The sequence below is a fragment of the Delphinus delphis genome, chromosome 4, assembly GCF_949987515.2.
Source record: "Delphinus delphis chromosome 4, mDelDel1.2, whole genome shotgun sequence".
Taxonomy (NCBI): Eukaryota; Metazoa; Chordata; class Mammalia; order Artiodactyla; family Delphinidae; genus Delphinus; species Delphinus delphis.
In genome coordinates this window covers 133,523,913-133,545,033 of record NC_082686.1, presented here as the reverse complement: position 1 = coordinate 133,545,033, position 21,121 = coordinate 133,523,913, and the positions used below count along the sequence as shown (strand labels likewise).

The following is a 21,121-nucleotide window of genomic DNA, read 5'->3' as shown; positions in this document are numbered from 1 at the left end:
GACAGCCGCTTCCCGGTGACCATCTCTCACCCCACTCCCTTGGCTCTTGCATCCTGCGGAAGCCCAGGGGCGAATCCTCACTCCCCCTCCACGTGCAAGTCCTGTTCGCCACCCTCCCCTCGCCGCTCCCAGGACGGCAGCAGCCCCCAGGTGCCCACCTCTCACCCCCTTTCCGGCCCCTCACCCCTCACCCAGCCCCTGCAGTCTCCTCCGGCTTTGGGGAGCGTTCTGCACGCTCCCTCCACGTGCGAGCCCCGGGCAGTTACCCCCCACTTCCCGGGACCCGCACCTCAAGCCCGGGCTCCTCCCACCTAGCCCAGGGCGCGCGCCCTGGGCACCTGGCTGCCCCTCCCCCGGCTCCGCTCCCTCGCTCGCCCCCGCCCAGTGCGCCCGGCTCCGCGCCCACCCTCACCGCTTCCTCCCCCGCCCTTGCCCATCCGGGAGGCGGGGCCCGAGCGAGCGAGGCGGCGTGGCCAATGGGCGCTCGTCTTACTCTGGCCTCTCCCCCGCGCGGCCGCCAATCGCGGCGGGCGGTGGTGGTAATATTGTGGAGTGGAGTTTGGATGCCGCGGCTGCCGCGGGCTGGAGCGGGGCGGCCGCGGGGGCTGCCCGGCTGTCTCGAGAAGGGGGCGTGAGGCGGCAGCGGCTGCGGAGACAGCGGAGGGAAAAAGGAAGAAAGGAAGGAGGAGGGCGGGGAGTCCTCGAAGAGGAGGTGGGATCCTCCGGTTCCTCACCTCTCGGCTGCGGAGGGCGGCGGGGAGGCGGTGCCGCCCCCTGCCCGCGGACTCCTTAGCTCACTGCCGCCGACCCGCCGCCTCCGGGCGCAGGCGAAGCTTCTGGGGCGGGAGCGGTGGCCGGGCGGCGCCGACCGCCATGGCGTTCCTCAAACTCCGCGACCAGGTAGGCGAGGGGCGGCAGGCCCGGGGGTGGGAGGGAAGGCGGGAGGAAGGGGGGGCCGGCGGTGTGGGCCGCTGGGCGCCCGCTCGGCGGGGCGGTGCGAGGGAGGCGGGGACACCTCGGGGGTCGCGGCGGCCCGCCTGTCAGCGCAGCCCGGCCGTGGGAGCCCACGTGCCGCCTCCGGCCGCCGCCGGCGGAGGGGCGGGTCCGCGCTAGTGCCGGGCGCCCGCGTCCGGGTCCGCGCCTCCTCTCCAGGTGAGGCCGGGGCCTAACAGGTGGCTTCCCGCAGCCAGGCGGGGCGCTGCCGGCGGCCGTGACCGAGGGTCACGACCTTGCTGGCTTGTTGGCGTCGCCGGGTAGTTCGAGGCCGACTCTCTGGGTCAAAGGAGATTTTGCTCAGGGAGTAGTTATTCAACGTGCAAGTTCCCACACTTGTTTTCTTCTGACATCTTGTGCACCATCTTGGTTACTTTTCTTGACTCAGGAAGAGCTGATACAAGAATACCTGAAGTGCGGTAAACTGTCATGACTCTTGGATTGAGGAAATATTTCGTGTCTAGGAACGAAATCGCAACTGTATCAGAATTACTTGTACACCTGAAAACGTGGAACGATGTAACAAGGCTTTCAGGCGATGCAGAGGTTTCCAAACATCTGAATCTCTCCTTGAAGGAAAACGGAAATTAACGTGTGAAATATACCGAATCGCAGTAGACTCCTTAGTGCTGAGAATTTATCTTTGCCATTTGTTTTTCTGAACAGAAGGTAGTGAACAGATTTGAACGGAAGGTAATTGCATGTATTGGGAAACTATTCCGAAAGTGAGTTCCCCTTTTGAAAAACAGTGAGGGAAAAACTTGAGATATATTTTTCAATGTTGTCTCTTAGTGAATATTGTACCTTAAATTCTGAATCTAAGTAGTGTCATTTAATAAGTGACTTTTCTGTTTAGGCTGATGGCTGAACTTGTGTATCATTTGGTATCAGAAAGTTTTTAGTTGGTGTTAACATCATCAGGACATGATACTTTGAAAAACCCTAGCGTTTAGTCAAGCTTATACTTTGTATTTCAAATTGTGGAACTGCATTGTCCAGTATGATAGCCACTAGCCACATGTGGCAACTTAAATTAACTTTAATTTTATTATTTATTTATTTATTTATTTTTGGCTGCGTTGAGTCTTTGTTGCTGTGTGCCGGCTTTCTCTAGTTGCGGCGAGCGGGGGCAGCTCTTCATTGCAGTGCACGAGCTTCTCATTGCAGTGGCTTTTTTTTGTTGTGGAGCACGGGCTCTAGGTGCGCCGGCTTCAGTAGTTGTGGCTCTCGGGCTCTAGAGCGCAGGCTCAGTAGTTGTGCACGGGCTGAGTTGCTCCTTGGCATGTGGGATCTTCCCGGACCAGGGCTCGAACCCGTGTCCCCTGCATTGGCAGGCGGATTCTTAACCACTGCACCACCAGGGAAGTCCCTAAATTAACTTTAATTTTAAATAAAATAAATTCAGTTCTTCATTCCTGCTAGCCACGTTTCAGGTGCTCCATAGCCCCACGTGGCTCTTGATTATGGTATTGGACAATACAGGTGTGGAGCATCTGTATCATCAGAAAGTTCTGTGGGGCAGCACTATTAAAGAATAAGAGGTAAAGCATAAACCAATTCCTGTACAGTTAACTCACGTTGTACTCTTAATGGTGTGTAACTCAAGATCCAGGGTCTCCACTAATCTTTACCAATCTAATGGCACCTTGTGGTTCCGTAACTTATAGTTGAGGTAACAATTTTTGTTTTGTTTCTCGTCTTACGCTTTTGAAGAAAGTTGTTTGGATTATGTGTGTTAGAAATTTGGTGAACTTTTGGGAGAGCATCTCATTTTATTCACCATCAGATTTAAACAGAAACAGGATTGTATTTTCAGTTGGACATAAAATCCAATTGCACCTTTGCATTTGTGTATTTAGGAATTGCAGTTGTGAAACAATTGTGATGCTACTCCAGTTTTATATAATATCTATTAATACTTGGTGGTAAAGATGATATGTAAAATGTCACCTGTAAACTTGAAGGTATTTGGGCAAGTTAATGAAGTGGCATGGCTGGGGCCGGGGGGCGGGGGGAAGAACCTTGGGGTTTACCTCTAATAAACTACTAAGTAATTGGCTCAGGAAGGGAATAGCTGCTTTTAGAAGTCATCTTATGTGTTGATATTTTATTAGCTGTTAAAAGCGATGGTACAAATGAAATGGAATGCAAATACTATTTTAACCTTTCCCATCTACAGGACAGGCGGTTCAGCTAGACGAATTATTTTATTTGGAGGAAAGGAGGAGATCTGTTTAAGTACACAGAATTTTAAAGCTGAAAGGTAGTTGACATAGCATTTAGCTCAGTCCTCATTTACACTTGAACTAGGAGGTAGTAGAATCTGCTTTTCTATGTTATTTCCATGTACACCCTGTATTTTGCTTTTTTCCATCTTTGTAAATACAGTCTATTACATAGAAGCTAAACGTGGGTAGGGGTTGTTTTTCTTTGTGCATATAAGCATCAGGGGGTTCTAGGTGGTTTAAACATAAAATCAGTGAGTAAATAAAGCAGTTAGTTTTCATATCCAATCAATGACAATGAGTAAGACAGCTTTCCCTCATTTTGTGCCAACACCAATATGGGGGTAAGAAGTTACTACTGTGCTATTTTCTATTACTAGGTGAAAATAACTTTCAATTGTAAATGAAATGAAAAGAATTTGTTTCCTGTTTTTAGGAAACATCCCTGGATTTTTTCCCCCACAAAAAAGTGTTTATAACAGCACGAATCTGTAACAGTTGCAGGGTTTTATTCAACAGGTGTCACTGTCAGGTTTTTTCTCTTTGCAGTTACTAAAAATGTAATCATACATGGTTACATTTAAAATTTATTTTCCGGCTTTATTGAGGTATTATTGATATATAACATATGTAAGTTTAAGGTGTACAGCTTTGATTTTATACATGTATATATTGTGAAATGCTTACCACAGTAAGTTAGTTAACACTTCCATCCCTTCATGTAATTACCATTCGTGTGTGTGTGTATGTGTGTGGAGATAACATTTAAGATCTACTTCTCTTAGCAGCTTTCAATTATGTATATATAATAGAGCATTGTTAATTATAGTTACCATGCTGTACATTAGATCCCCAGATCTACTCATTTTATAGCTGGAAATTTGTACCCTCAGACCAATTACAGGCTTACATTTTATCAGCAGTGATTCATAGTATACCCTAAAAAGAAAGGTAGATGGTCTTTGTTTGGTTCAGGGGTAACAAACTCACAACTGGGGAGTTAAATGGCGGCTGATACATGGCTTCAGTATCTAGGACACAATAGGGAGTGATGGGGATCATGGCAAATAGCAGGTATGTTAGCTGCTGTTCGCTCCAGGCCATTGTTTCTGTGCAGGTGTGCCTAGTATTTTTAGAACTCCAGTTTTTTGTAGGAAGCCAGAAATACAGATTCTTATGAAAAATTTCTATTTATAAGTGTTGGCAAGTTGGTAGATAACATTGAGAAAAATTCAAAGCCGTGGTTTTAAAAAGGGGGACCAGTTTATAACCACTAGTTTAGATCAGCTTGAGGAAACAAACTGTTATAAAATTAGATTCCTATTAAAAAACAGTTTTCTCTGAGATAAAATAGCCAAAATGGTCATAAACTTAAAAAAAATTGAGATATAATTTGCATACCATGAAATTCACCCTTTTAAAATGTTCAGTAGTTTTTAGTATATTCACAAAATTGTACAACCATTACCACTGTCTAATTCCAGAACATTTTCATCACTCCAAAAAGTCATTAGCCGGACTTCCCTGGTGGCGCAGTGGTTAAGAATCCACCTGTCAATGCAGGAGACCTGGGTTCAAGCCCTGGTCTGGGAAGATCCCACATGCCCTAGAGGAATTAAGCCCGTGTGCCACAACTACTGAGCCTGTGCTCTAGAGCCCACGCTCCGCAACAAGAGAAGCCACCGCAATGAGAAGCCCGTGTGCCACAACTACTGAGCCTGTGCTCTAGAGCCCACGCTCCGCAACAAGAGAAGCCACCGCAATGAGAAGCCCGCGTGCAGCAATGAAGACCCGATACAGCCAAGAATAAATTAAAAAAGAAAAAGAAAAAGTCTTTAAAAAAGCCATTAGCAGTCACTCCTTGTTCTCCCCTCCTCCTACCTCCTGGCAGTCACTAATCTACTTTCTATCTCTATGAATTTGCCTGTTATATTTCATATAAATGAAATCATACAATATGACCTTTTATGTCTGACTTGTTTCACTTGGCATAATACTTTTAGCGTGAATCAATTAGAAACTTTTATATCATGTTTAAGACTTTCTAAAAAAAGTTTCTATACTTTTGTGCTGTTTTATTGCCTCTGGTAGTGTGCATATGTATAGTCTGGATGTTGTTTTTTTCTGTTTTCCGAGTTGGTTTTATAACTCAAGTTAAACTTTGTTTGCAGTAGTACTAAAAAGGATAATAGTTTTCACATTTGGATTATTTTTGTGTAGGAGCCATCTTTGTGTTCCCTCCTGGGTTAATGGTCATTAGGTAAGAATTCTTGCGGTACGCGGGCCTCTCACTGCTGTGGCCTTTCCTGTTGCGGAGCACAGGCTCCGGACGCACAGGCTCAGCGGCCATGGCTCACGGGCCCAGCTGCTCTGCAGCATGTGGGATCTTCCCAGACCGGGGCACGAACCTGTGTCCCTTGCATCGGCAGGCGGACTCTCAACCACTGCGCCACCAGGGAAGCCCATGGTTTTTTTTTTTTTTTTTTTTTTTTTGAACAAAGTTGGCATATCAATGAGTAGATATTGTATGGATGAGAATAAATCACTGTTTCAGATAGTAAGTTCTCACTTGTCAAGCATTCACTAAGGGTAGAGCATTATTTGACTTTTCAGTAGGAGAAAAAACTAGATGATCCTTGAAAAATCTTATAATTGGGGATACAGAATGTATGAAATGCCCCCAAAACACTGAGGCCCATATGTTCAAGTATTCCATATCGAGTGTCTCCTTGCTTTGTGTTGGAGATTGTGGGGGACACAGGGTAGAGTAGCTACCATCTCTGCTCCTAAGAATCTTACTGGCTAGAAAATGAGCGAAGACATGCATAAATAAATGCACAGCGTCTGAGATACTTCACATGAAAAGGTTTATAGAAGTTGAGGAAAAACATGGAGCATATTCTTTGGAAATGTAACTACTATATAATTCAGAAATAAGTGTGTTCTATGTTTCTTGACTTTTTTTTTTGAATGCTTTGTATAATACAGTGTAGAACATGGAGTGCTCCGTAAGAGATGGAGATAACATGATTCTGAATTCAGAAAGGATCAGATGATCTGATTGTAGGCAGAGGGAAACCCTCATGGCAAGGGAGGTATTTTAGGTCCACAGAAAGGGTTTGTTGAGAGCAAACATTTGGGCAGGAAAGCAACAAGAGGGAACCCAGAAGGCAAGCCAGAAAAAGAGGATGGTATATTTCTGTTGGGATAGTTAGGAGATAGACCCGATTGGTGGGTGTAGTTGGAAAGGACTGGAGGTAGATTAGTTGAATTAACAGTGACTACATTATGAAGTACTTGGAATACAAGGTTAAGAAGTTTGGACGGATCGGTAGGTGATGGGAAGTCTAAGCTAGGCTATGAAGAGCTTCAGGGGGAATGTGCATAAATGTACTTTTCTCAAGAGGGTTCATAGTTTTATTAGATCTTCTGAGGGGCCCATGACACCCCAAAGTTAAATAACCGCTACATTACAGGTTTTAGAAGAGTAGATTATAAAAGACAAATAGGGACACCCAAGACTGGTTAGGTGGCTACTGCTGTAATTCAGAACATATGTAAAACCTTTTAATTTAGTATAAACTGAGTATATTAATTACTAAGCCAAAGTTTGAATGGAAATGAGTACATCTTTAAAGGATCGTTATAGCTGTAATAATGACTCACTTATGTGTACAATTATGTCTTATATTCATATAACAATTGATAATCTTTTTTGTTGCATAGTCCCACTAGGGTCAATCACACATTAAAATGCAATTGAACATTGATTATGGTAGTGAAAAAAAAGCAGATAATCCAAGTAGTTAGGTATGGGTTGTATTAGGTTTTTCGGCATTTTATTTCCTTTTCGTTTTTCTAGTCTAATGTAAAATTCATATACCTGGGCTAGACTGAGATGCCCCTGGGAAATGTTCTGTGCCTGGAGGAAATAGTTTAGGATTAAGCCTTTTTGTTCTGGATTATGTATCCTGTGGACAGTTCACATCAAGCCAATCACTGAGTAATACTTACAATTTAAAACGAAAATTAAATGAAATCTCCAGTTATTTAAACCAATAATGTTTTAAAGTGTTACAGTGTATTGTACACGATGATTAAAGTTCCCAAGTACTTTAGGTTTGATTTCTACTCCGGTCCCTAGCCCCAGTTCTTCGTTATACTATTGAGGGATTCATCTACCTTCCTTATGTGATACTGATTTTAAGAAAAGTTGCCAGGATTCTTCGTGTATACTGGTTGTCATACAAAACAAAGTCTAGATAGAATTACTACTCCCACAGCTAAAGTTCACTTATGCGCGGTAAATTTAAGTTCAGATTCTTAATTGGTGATGGTTTCATCTTTGATTTATTATAAGGTTAAAGGTTATGTCTTTTCTACTCTTGCGGATTTAAGGTCACAGGTAATATTAAACCATGCAGCACAGGACAAGATATTTAAAAAGGGAAATTAGGAAGCAGTTGCTTCTGACACAAATGCTTGTTCTGGAAGCCTAGAATGCAAGTTATTACAGTTGAACACTACATTTTTTTAAAAAATAAATTATTTATTTTTGGCTGCATTGGGTCTTTGTGGCTTATGTGCTGGCTTTCTCTAGTTGTGGTGAGCGGGGGCTACTCTTTGTTGCAGTGTGCGGACTTCTCATTGCAGTGGCTTCTCTTGTTGCGGAGCACAGGCTCTAGGTGCACGGGCTTCAGTAGTTGCGGCACGTGGGCTCCAGTAGTTGTGGCTTAAGGGCTCTAGAGCGCAGGCTCAGTAGTTAGGGCGCACGGGCTTAGCTGCTCCACGGCATGTGGGATCTTCCTGGACCAGGGCTCGAACCCGTGTCCCCTGCATTGGCAGGCGGATTCTTAACCCCTGAGCCACCAGGGAAGTCCCCTCTTTTCCTTTTGAGGGAGCTCCCGGATTAAAAATGATGAAAGTCAGAAAGGACCTACTTAGCTATCTTTAGTATTGTATTTTTATTGGTGTAAATTAATTAGGATAAAATCAGATAATTCAAACAGGACTTTGAAAGATTTTATGTATGTGTTTGGTGTGGATGTGTATGTAGATGGGTAAACAAAAGGCATCTATGTTGGATAGTTCTCTGAATGGTGAGAGGTTTCCCCCACTTTTTGAAAGCTTATATGCTAGGCGGTGTATAGTTCCAAGAGTGCCAGATTGGGTTATGCCAAGAGTGAGAATGGTGTCCCTGGGAGAACTTTATAAACAGCAAGGCAAGTGACATTCACATCCTGGAGAAATGGAGTTAGTTGGACTTCAGAGTTAAGAACAGCTGGCTTTTAAGGGATGTAAAAGCAAACTGCAGCATGAAGGGTGGGCAGTGCAGTTGAAGCCAGCTGAACAGATCGGAAGAGCAGGTGTAGTATTAGTCACACAGAGCCAGTAAGTAGCCTAATCCAAGGTATAGGCAGGTAGTTAGAAACCAGCATGTCTGTTAGTTGAATGATTCACATAGAGAGTTCTGGAATCGAGAGACTTCAGTAGAGGAGGGCTGGGGGCTGTAACCTTGCAGACATTCTCATTTGATACTGTAGCGGGGACAACGGAGGGAACGTGGTGGGAGTATTTCCCACCTTAGAAACTAGTCTGGAGTTCTAAATGAAAAGACGATGCAGGTGTATTATAGAAATGTTTTGGAAGATTGTGTATATGTTAAATAATGGTTAATCCACCTTGCTATTTTAAAGAAACTGTGAATTATTTTAAATAGCCTCTTAATAAAACAACTTATTTTTAATCTTTTATCATAAAGCTGAATTTCTATATATCATTTTCACATAAATTTAGATGTACTGACTTGATTGCATAACTATTACAAATGATCAGCAATACATGGATTATTTTGTATGTTCTGATGTATTACTGGTTTAGAACCTTCAGTGTTTTGGCTATTGAATTATTGCTTTTAAAATGTTGCTAATCAACCTGTGTGTGTTTTCTTTCCTTACTAACAATGTTCTACCTACCTATGACTCCAGATTCTATTATAGTCAAAAGAACTCCTTACCTGTTCACTTTCTAGTTTCCTCAAAGTCTTGGAGCCACAGTTTTGAACTTGGAATTCCTTTTGTCTGACCATAACTTTTTTCATCATTGGTTGTCCCGTCTTTTCACCCACAATGAAGCTGAGCTTTGCTGTGTTGGAACCTACTTCACCTAGTTGGTTAAATTCAATTTGGCCACAAACTGACCTCTTGAGAAGTCTTGAGCTCCTGATGGGAGCAGTATTGGCTAGGGTAGTGTTTTCTGAAGTGTGGGACAGCTTTTCCTACTGGTGTGTTTCTTGAGATTTTACGGGGTGACCTGTCTACTTGGACTTCCAGGTGTTGACCCACATTTCCTTGCTTCTAGTCTACTCAAGACCGTAGCCTGGTGTCCTGCTTCAGTCTCACTTTCCTTTGGCCTGTTTGGGGGTTTCCCAGCTCACTTCATTGTACCCTTTCGTATTAACCATTCCTACTCATCTTGCAGCTTTCATCTGTTTTTCCACCTCAGCCTCCTTTCTTAAACCCTTTGCCACCCTCAGTTCCTAACTTAAACACACCTCAGTCTCTTCCCCTTCACCTTGGTCTGCTGCCTCTTGGAATTTTTCATTCCTTTCCATTCCCACCCCTTCTCAGGCTGTGCCGTCTTCTCAGCAAGCCTTGACTCTCAGTGGACACTTTACCCACAGTTCCCCCCATTGGCGCTGTTAATGTCAGTCTTACATTCTTATCCTCTACCTTTTCCACTCTTGTCTGTAGCCCCAGTATTACCCTCTCAGGTTATGCCTTCATTCTTTCCTGTGGCTTTGCTGGGCAAAAGAAGCAAATGACTTAAAGAAAAGGTTAAGTAAATATTAGTAGATGTCATTCATGGATATGGAAAACAATTATGATAGTCTTAATTGAATGTCTGGAATGCTGGAACATATACTTTTAATTCTGGCTCATTTATTTATTCCCTTTGTGACCTTGGGCAAGTTATTTCACTTAAGTTTGTGTTTCCTCGCCTAGAAAAGGGAGGTAGTTGTGTCTAGCTCGCTGAATTGTTGAATTAAATGAGAGTGTGTAAAACCCCTGGCACATAATTGGCACTTGATAAATGGCAGCCACTACTGTATTGAAATACTTTGGCTTGGGACTTAGCTCTTCCACTTTCTTACTGTATGACCTTGGGCAAAGAAACTAAATCTGAGCTGGAATTTGTTTTTAACATCTTTTTTGAGATATAATTCACAAAACCTGTACATTAAAATAATTTAATAATGTATAAATTAAATAATGTATAATTCAATGTGTTTTTTTGTTTTGTTTTTAGTAAACTCAGCGTTGTGCAACTATCAACCACAATCTAATTTTGGAATATTTATCACCTCAAAAAGAAGCCCTGGGCCAATGAGCAGTTACTCCCATTACTCCTAACCTCCCCTCCTTTCTCTTAACCTTAGGCAACCACTAATTTATAGGTATACCTCAGAGATATTGCAGGTTTGGTTCCAGACCACCGCAATAAAGCAAATATTGCAATAAGACAAGTCATGTGAATTGTTTGGTTTCCCAGTGCATGTAAAAGTTTTGTTTACACTGTACTGTAGTGTATTAAGTGTGCAGCAGCATTATGTCTTAAAAAAAACCAATGTACATACCTTAATTAAAAAATACTCTATTGCTTAAAAACGTGAACCATTTGACAATGCAGGGTTGCCACAAATCTTCAATTTGTGTAGATGTGTGTTTTAATTTCTCTTGGGAAGATTCGTATGAGTTGCTGAATTGTATGGTAAACTTCTGTTTAATGTTTTAAGAAGAGCCAAGCTATGTAATCCCTTTTGTGTGTTGCTGGATTTGGCTTGCTGATATATATGTATATTTTTCGGTACGCAGGCCTCTCACTGTTGCGGCCTTTCCCATTGCGGAGTACAGGCTCCGGACGCGCAGGCGCAGCGGCCATGGCTCACGGGCCCAGCCGCTTCGCGGCATGTGGGATCTTCCGGGACCAGGGCACGAACCCGTGTCCCCTGCATCGGCAGGCGGACTCTCAACCACTGCGCCACCAGGGAAGCCCTGGCTTGCTAATATTTTATCTCTCTTTTCTTGTGATGTCTATTTCTTTGGTATGAGGGTAATGTTGGTCTCATAGAATGAACTGGGAAGTGTTCTCTGCTCTCTTCTAGAAGAGTTTGTGAAGGATTTGTAGTATTTCTTCTTTAAATGTTTGGTAGAATTCACCAGTGAAGCTGTGTGGGCCAGGCCTTTTCTTCGTGATAAACTTTTAAATTAGTAGTTCTGTTTCTTCACTTGTTATAAATCTCTTCAGATTTTCTGTTTCCTCTTGAGTCAGTTTTGGTAATTTGTGTCTTTCAGGGAATTTTTTCATTTTATCTAAGATATCTAATTTGTTGGCATAAACTTGTTAAAATATTCCCTCATAATCCTTTTAATTTCTCTAAGGTTGGTGGTGATGTACCCCTTTTTATTCCTGATTTTAGTAATTTGTCTTCATTATTTTTTTCCTCGGTCTAGCTAAAGGTTTGTCAGTTTTATTGGTCTTTTCAAAGAACCAACTTTTGGTTTTATTGATTTTTTTCCCCCTATTTTTATCTTTTCTATGGTATTGATTTTTTCCTCTAACATAATTTCTTTCCTTCTGCTTACTTTGGATTTAGTTTGCTTTTTTCTGATCGCTTAAGCTGGAAGCTTACTTGAGGTCTTGATATCTGTGTGTACAGCTATAAATTTCCTTTTCTGTAAATTTTGATATGTTTTGGTTTTGTTTTCAGTCAGTTCAAAATACATTCTAACTAAAAAGTTCCCTTGTGATTTTGTGCTTGACCCAAGTGTTCTTTAGAAGTGTCTTGTTTAATATCCAAACATTTGTGGATTTCCTAAATTTTTTGGGTTTTTTCTAATTTAATTCCATTGTGATTGGGGATTATTTAAATTCTTTGTCTTTTCAGTTCTTTTAAATTTGAGACTTTTAGTAGCTACTAAAAGTAGCTGCTTCCTTGCAGGCGTAAAATATTTACAAATTTGTGACAGAGTTACAGTTTGTGGAGTGGGAACCATGGGAGCAGTCTGTGAAGTTCGTGAAGCATCCATCTGAGAACCACTGTTACAGAATGAATAGGTTGCTGCTGTGTGTGTGTGTGTGTGTGTGTGTGTGTGTGTGTGTGTGGAATGGAGTGTGTATTGAAACATTAGATAAACATCTTCTGGCATCTGACCATTTTTTCTGATTCTTAAAGGCTGGGTATATGTAAGTGGTACCTTTTAGTAGTTTTGATATGACAGAAGTGTTTGATCTTTTTCTTATATGATACTCAAAACTTTATTTTTGAAGTATAGTTGATTTACAATGTGTTAGTTTCTGGTATACAGCAAAGATATATATATATATTCTTTTCCATTATGGTTTATCACAGGATATTGAGTATAGTTCCCTGTGCTATACAGTAGGACCTTGTGGTTTATCTATTTTATATATAGTAGTGTGTATCTGTTAATCCCAAACTCTTAATTTGTCCCTCCCCCACCTCCTTTCCTCTTTGGTAACCATAAGTTTGTTTTTTTTTTATTTTATTGAAGTACAGTTGATTTACAATGTGTTAATATCAGAGAGTGATTCAGTTACACCTATATATACATTTTTTTCATATTCTTTTTCATTGTGGTTTATCACAGGATATTGAATATAGTTCCCTGTGCTATACAGTAGGTCCTTGTTGTTTATCCATTCTATATATGTAATAGTTCTCATCCATAAGTTTGTTTTCTATGTCTGAGTCTGTTTCATAAATAAGTGCATTTGTGTCATATTTTAGATTCTACATATAAGTGATGTCATATGGCATTTGTCTTTCTCTTTCTGACTTACTTCACTTAGTATGTTAATCTCTTGGTCCATCCATGTTGATGCAAATGGCATTATTTCATTCTTTTTTATGGCTAATATTCCACACCTTCTTTACCCATTCATCTGTCAATGGAAATAGTGCTGCTATGAACATAGGGGTGCATGTAACTTTTTGAATTATAGTTTTCTCCAGATATATGCCCAGGAGTAGGATTGCTGGATCATATGGCAACACTAGTTTTAGTTTTTTGTTTTTTGTTTTTTTTTCGGTACGCGGGCCTCTCACTGTTGTGGCCTCTCCCGTTGAGGAGCACAGGCTCCGGACGCACAGGCTCAGCGGCCATGGCTCACGGGCCCAGCCGCTCCGCGGCATGTGGGATCTTCCCGGACCAGGGCACGAACCCATGTCACCTGCATCGGCAGGCGGACTCTCAACCACTGCGCCACCAGGGAAGCCCCTAGTTTTAGTTTTGTAAGGACTCTCCATACTGTTCTCCATAGTGGCTGTACCAGTTTACATTCCCACCAACAGTGTAAGTGGGTTCCCTTTTCTTCATACTCACGACTTTTTTTTAAACCATAGAAAGGATATATAAGAGGTTTTTGATTGTTGTTTTTTGGGGTTTTTTTGTTCTTTTTGTTTGTTTGTTTTTGCTTCTTAGGAAAAATTGAAGAGCAGAAAACTTACTTATTCCAGGTTTTTGGTACCAGTTTTTCACAGAAGTATAAAATGAGAGGAAGAGAAGTCCCCTCCCTCACTCAGTCTTGCCAGATTTTGTTGTGAACAGTCCTTGTGACTGTCAGCTTGTCAGTGGATTTTTTTTTTCTTTGAATAACTTCTGCAGGAGGCAACCTTTTTTTTGGACTATTCTCTGTTATTGCCTGCATTTGCGTTTAGGAGTGCAGGATCTTTCCCCCCCATTTATAAAATCATTAAACTGAACCATTTTCAAAAGTTTGACGTAGTGTTTTCATTGAACTCACAGAAGTTAGAATTGAAGCTGTGAGAGAATTTACCTATTTAGTCTTGAGCTTATAATTTCCCAAAGAGTAAGGGCCACAGTTTTGCCCCGTACTAAACACGTAACAAGAAATTTAGGCCTGTAGTTTATATCATAGGCTTCCTGAATACTGAAATGCAAAAGAAACATTTTCACCTACCGCATTCAGTACTTTGATACTATCTACTGATATTGGTGAGAATGCAGGAAATTGGTTCCATTACACTGTTTTATATCCCTGTGGTTCTATCTGAAATAATTCTCTTTATATGACTATATTTATGGTCTGTCTCCCTCTACTGGAATGTGAACTCTAAGAGGGCAGGGGCCATGTCTGTTGTTTACTGCTGTATCCCCATCACCTACAGTAATGCTTTGCATATAGTGGACATTCAGATAATTGCTGGATGAGTAAAGAATTCTGATTAGGTGTATCTGAGATGGGACCCTGATACCTATATTTTTTTTTAAAAAAGCATCTCAGGTTATTTTGATATGCACTTCCAAGGCTGAGAACCACTGGGCTATTTTCCTTCTCAGACATGCAGTAATGTGCATAAGGTACAGAAGATATATCCTTACTGAAAGATCATTATTAGAGGCTTTCTCCACTCTTGAAATTGGGAAAACCTGATTGAGTTCCCTAGAAAGAAGAGTTTAATTCAGTATTGTTTTCCAAGTATTGCTTGCAGGTAAGACTCAGAATGGACAGTTGCTTTCCACCATCAGATAATTAAATTTAGGAGTGGTGAGAAGAAAGAGCTAGAATGGAATTTATTACCCCCCCACCCCCCATTTTTAACATCAACAAAAGGCAAGGTCAGGCTTCCTAGATGACTTCTCCAAAACAGTGATTTTCAGTGGTGGGGGATGGGATTTCTCTAATGACTGGGGACTTTTTTTTTTTTTTTTTTTTTTTTTTTGCGGTACGCGGGCCTCTCACTGTTGCGGCCTCTCCCGTTGCAGAACACAGGCTCCGGACGCGCAGGCTCAGCGGCCATGGCTCACGGGCCCAGCCGCTCTGCGGCATGTGGGATCTTCCCGGACCGGGGCATGAACCCGTGTCCCCTGCATCGGCAGGCTGACTCTCAACCACTGCGCCACCAGGGAAGCCCATGGAGACATTTTTGATTGTCATAACTGGCGAGGAGGGAAAGGATACTACTGGCATCCATTGGATAGAGGCCAAAGGTGGTGCTAAACATTGTACAGTGAACAAGAAGACATCCACCCCCAACAAAGAACCACCTGCTCTACAGTGTCAGTATTGCAGAGGTTGAGAAACCCTGCTTTAAACAAGCCGCTTGGAGAAAGCATTAGTAGTTAATGTTGAGTTTGGCAATTATGAATACATGGAGCCTGTGTGTGTGTCTGTGTGTGCGTGCGCATGCACACATACCCGTTTTTGGCCCTGGGCAAAACTGAATGTCTGTGTAGAGAAACCTGTATGTATGTACAGGAAGACATTGTTTTATTGTGCTTTTCTTTGCTTTACTGTGCTTCGCATATATTCCGTTTCCTGCACCTTGAAGGTTTGTGGCAACCCTGTGTCAGGCAAGTCTGTAGCGCTATTTTTCCAACAGCATTTGTTCACTTGGTGTCTCTGAGTCACATTTTGGTAATTCTTGCAATATTTCAAGCTTTTTCATTATTTTATTTGTGATGGTTATCTGTCATCGGTGATCTTTGATGTTATTGTAACTGTTTTGGGGTGCCATGAACCGTGTCTGTATCAGACGGTGAACTTAATCCATAAATGTGTGTGTTCTGACTGCTGTCTCTCCCTCTCCTCTGGCCTCCTTATTCTCTGAGCCACAACAATACTGAAATTAGACCAATTAATAAATAGCACTACTAATGGTCTCTAAGTACTTCTTGAAATGAAGAGTCACACAACTCTCACTTTAAGTCAAAAGCTAGAAATGATTAAGCTTAGTGAGGAAGGCATGTCAACAGCCCAGATAGGCCGAAAGCTAGGCCCTTTGAAGCAATTAGCCAAGTTGTGAATGGATGCAAAGGAAAAGTTCTTGAGGGAAATTAAAAGTGCTACTCCATTGAACATGCGAATGATAAGAAAGCAAAGCAGTCTTATTGCTCATATGGAGAAAGTTTTTTTTTTTAAATTGAGGTATAGTTGATATACAGTATAAGTTTCAATCAGTATAGTGATGTACAACTTTTAAAGGTTATACTCTATTTTACAGTAATTATAAAAAATTATAGTCCCTGTGTTGTACAGTATATCCTTGTAGCTTATTTATTTTATTTATAGTAGTTTGTACTTCTTGACATAGAGAAAGTTTTAGTGGTCTGGATGGAAGATCAAACCAGCCACCACATTCCCTTAAACCATAGTCTAATCCAGAGCAAGGCCCTAACTCTCTTCAGTTCTGTGAAGGCTGAGGGAGGTGAGGAAGCTGCAAAAGAAAAGTTTGAAGCTTAGCAGAGGTTGGTTCATGAGGTTTAAGGCAAGAAGCCATCTCCATAACATGAAAGTGCAAGGAGAAGCAGTGAGTGCTCACATAGAAGCTGCCACAAATTATCTAGAAGATTTAGCTAAGGTAATGAAGGAAGCTACACTAAACAATAGATTTTTGATGTAGGTGAGCAGCATTCAGTTGAAGAAGATGCCATCTAGGACTTCATAGCTGGAGATGAGACGTCAGTGCCTGGCTTCAGAGCCTCAAAGGATGGGCTGACTCTTGTTAGGGGCTAATGCAGCTGGTGACTAAGTTGAAGCCAGTGCTTGGATTCTGAAAATCCTGGGGCCCTTAAGAATTATGCTCTCTACTCTGCCTGTCCTCCATAAATGGAACAGCAAAGCCTGGATGACAGCACATCTGTTTAAAACATGGCTTACTGAATATTTTAAGCCCACTGTTGAGACCTGTTCCTCAGAAGAAAAGATTCAAGATGACTGCTCATTGACAGTGCACCTAGTCACCCAAGCACTCTGAGGGAAATGTATCAATGCAGTGAGATTCATGTTGTTTCCATACTTGCTAACACAACATTCATCTGCAGCTCAAGGAATAATTTTGACTTTCAAGTGTTATTATTTAAGAAGTACATTTTGTAAGGCTGTAGGTACCATAGATAGTGATTCCTCTGATGCCTGTGAGCAAAGTCAATTGAAAACCTTCTGAAAAGGATTCACCATTCTAGATGACGTTAAGAACATTCATGATTCAGGGGAAGAGGTCAAAATATCAACGTAGAGGTTTGGAAGAAGTTGGTTCTAGCCCTCATGGATGACTTTGAGGGGTTCAAGACTTCAGTAGAAGAAACAACTGCAGATGTGGTGGAAACAGTAAGAGAAAGAGAATTAGATGTGGAGCCTGAAGATGTGGCTGAATTGCTGTAACCTCATGATAAAACTTTTAACAGATGAGTTACTATTTATGGGTGAGCAGAGAAAGTGGTTTTTTGAGATGAAATCTCCTGGTGAAGAAGCTGTGAAGCTTGAAATATTGAAAGTATATAAACAATTTTTCACTTTTAATTTTGAATAATGCACCAACATAAATAACCCCCATAAACAAAACTCTTTGAGGTCCTCAATAATTTAAAGGTGTGAAGGGGTCCTGAGGCCAAAATATTTTTGAACAGATGGTGTCCTGAGATTGGTTCCTCAGACACTGTTGAACCTATGTTTGTGTCTCTTGTTGGTTTAGGCTTCCATAGACTAGAAGATTTAAATTCCTTGGGCTTTGATAGAAAGTTCTGGCTTTTTATTTTGACCTGAGTATGTCTTTAATGTATAAAATATATAGCAGAATTTTCAAAGGTTAAATTTTGAGTTCATAGGGATACAAAAGCATTACTTATAGATTAGATGAGTGGAGAATTATATCTGGAAGAATGACAGAAACAATCACAGGAAATGGTAAATTATTTTGGAAAGGTTACAATAGACAAATGATTGTGGAAAAAGTGTCATTTTATGAGAGTCTTAGAGAAAAATTATGAATAGGTTTAGCAAACACCAAACACGTTAAGTATAAGAGACTGCATCCCCATAAAAAAGGGGATGTGATAGGAGCATTTTAATTATTAACACACACACTAGAGCTTTATCTAACCATAAAGAAATAATAGGCTTTCTGTTTCCTTAAACACTGAAAATAAGCTCTGTAGGTTTGAGTGAATTGTTGGTAGGTTACTATGCTTTAGGCAACATTTAGGAGAACCATACTGAAAGTGATTTAGAGGAAAAGAGACTTTCCATAGATATTTTCTTATCTATATAAAATAATTAGCATTACCCTGATTTATTAGAGGCCTGGTCTTAGTTAAGCCTTTGTAAAGGGTAAGTTTGGCTTGTGACCTAAATAGTATCTTTGGGGTCAATGAATAAGTGTTGCGTGGTGTGCAAAGGTGTGGAAGATCCAGAAGAAATCAGAGAGAAAAACTTGTCAAGAGTTGAGTTAACAACTTAAAGACAGTGATCTTTTCCCCCTAGATATTAATATTTTGGTTAACCCGATTTTTTAAATGTTATTTTTCTGTATTGCATTTTAATCCCTAAGAGGCTTGTAATCCTTTGAAGTGACCCATAGTCATTTCATGGTGGGGATTAGGAACTAGATTGTTAGGAAAGACCACAATTTGTTTTTTCTCAAATTCTAATACAAATAATACTTTAGCATTAATACTTGTATACTTAATTTTCACTAGGTAAATGTGAGGAAGTTCTATCTTTAAAAACTTGCCTTGAAAAAGAGTTTTTTCCTCATCACCAAGGTACTTTTTTTGAAACGTTTAAGTAGATATAGTTACCTTTTAAAATTCCGTGTTAAATTTTTTTTTAGATCAAATGATTTAAACTTATATTCCTATTTTATCTGAACAATAACATGATATATTTAGGGGCATAGGTCTTCATAAATTTTTTGTGTGTGTGATAGAATTCGTCAGAATACTATTTTACCACTGGTGTTAAAAAAAAAATTCTCATTCCAAAATTAATCAAACAAAAAAAATATTACTCTAAACTATTCATTTATATAAAAGCAAAAAATTATTTTTCTATTTATTTTTCATTATGGTAAAATCAACATACATAAAATTTGTCATTTTAATCATTTTAAGATGTGCAATTCAGTGACACTAAATACATTCACATTGTTGTGCAACTGTCACCACCACCCATCTCCAGAACTTTTATCTTCACACATTGAAACTCTGTATGTATTAAACATTAACTCCCTATACCGTTTATCCCCCAACCTCTTACAAACACCAGATATCATTCTGCTTCCTGTAAGTGGATCATACAATACTTGTCCTTTTGTGATTGACGTTTTTTACTTAGCATAATGTCTTCAAGTTTCATCCATGTTGTAGCATGTGGCAAAATATCTTTTTTAAGGCTGAATAACATTTCATTGTATGTGTATGCCACATTTTAAAAATTCATTAATCCATCCACAGACAGTTGGATTGCTTTCTAAGTGTCCATTAGGCTCTTGTGAGTAATGGTGCTGTGAACATGGGTATGTACGTACCTGTTTGAGACCCTACTTTCAGTTTGTTTGGATATATCCCCAGACGTGGAATTGCTAGATCATATGGTAATTCTGTGTTTAATTTTTTGAGGAAATGCCATATTGTACTTGTGCATTGATGGCTGTACCATTTTACATTCTCACCAACAACACATAAGAGTTTCAATTTCTCTGCACCTCACCAACATTTGTTATTTTCTGCCTGTTTTTCTGTTTTCTTTATAATAGCCATTCTGATATGTGTTAAGTGTTATTTTACAGTTTTGATTTGTATCTTCTCAATGATTAATGATGTTAAGCATCTTTTCATGTGCTTATTGCCATTTGTATATCTTTGGGGAAATGTCCATTTTTTAATTGGGTTGTTTTCATTTGTTACTGGTTTGTAGTTCTTCATCTATTCTGGATATTAATCCTTCATCAGACACATGATTTCCAAATATTTTCTCCCGTTCTGTAGGTTACCTTTTCACTGCATTTATAGTGTCCTTTCATGCACAAAAGCTTTTAGTTTTTACTAAGTTCAGTTCATCTGCTTTTTCTTTTGTTGCCTGTGCTTTTGGTGTCATGTCCAAGAAATCATTGGTAAATTCAGTGTCATGAAGCTTTTCCCATTTTCTTCTAATAGTTTTATAATATTAGCTCTTGCGTTTAGATCTTTCATCCATTTTGAGCTGATATTTGTATATGGTGTAAGGTAAGGGTCCAACTTCATTTTTTTGCACGTGGATACCCAGTTTTTCCAAAACCATTTGTTGAAAAGACTGTCCTTTCTCCTGTTGAATGGTCTTGGGACCCTTGTTGAAATCTGTGGACCATATATATGTGAGGGTTTATTTCTGGGCTTTGTTCTGTTTCATTGGTCTATATGTTTGTCTTTATGGCAGCTCCACACTGTTTTGATTACTGTAGCTTTGTAGTAAGTTTTGTTTTTGTTTTTTTCTTCTTTTTTAAAAATTTAATTTATTTTATTTTTGGCTGTGTTGTGTCTTCATTGCTGCATGCGGGCTTTTCTCTGGATGCGGCGAGCAGGGGCTACTCTTCATTGTGGTGCACAGGCTTCTCATTGTGGTGGCTTCTCTTGTTGCGGAGCACAGGTTCTAGCCGCTTGGGCTTCAGTAGTTGTGGCACACAGGCTCAGTAGTTGTGGCACACGGGCTTAGTTGCTCCGCGGCATGTGGGATCTTCCCGGACCAGGGCTTGACCCTCTGGCTCCTGCATTGGCGGGTGGATTCTTAACCACTGCGCCACCAGGGAAACCCTGTTTTTTTCTTAATTTATTTGTTTTTCGCTGCATGGGGTCTTCATTGTTGCATGCGGGCTTTCTCTAGTTGTGGTGAGCGGGGGCTGCTCTTCATTTTGGTACGTGGGTTTCTCATTGTGGTGGCTTCTCTTGTTGTGGAGCACAGACTCTAGGCTGCAGGCTTCGGTAGTTGCGGCATGTGGGCTCAGTAATTGTGGCACACAGGCTCTAGAGCTCAGGCTCAGTAGTTGTGGCGCATGGGTTTAGTTGCTCCACGGCATGTGGGATCTTCCTGGACCAGGGCTTGAA

General features: G+C 40.8%; 1 protein-coding gene across 4 annotated transcripts in view; it reads left to right on the top strand.

The window, feature by feature from the left end:
* The first annotated feature begins 559 nt into the window (after positions 1-559).
* ANKRD28 (ankyrin repeat domain 28) overlaps positions 560-21,121 on the top strand; it is a 186,682-nt gene continuing 166,120 nt past the window's right edge. For all 4 annotated transcript variants that reach the window (XM_060011496.1, XM_060011495.1, XM_060011492.1 and 1 more), the window contains exon 1: positions 560-900. In XM_060011496.1, the coding sequence (XP_059867479.1) occupies positions 874-900 (27 nt within the window). In that variant the 5' untranslated portion in view covers positions 560-873. The remainder of the gene's footprint in view (positions 901-21,121) is intronic.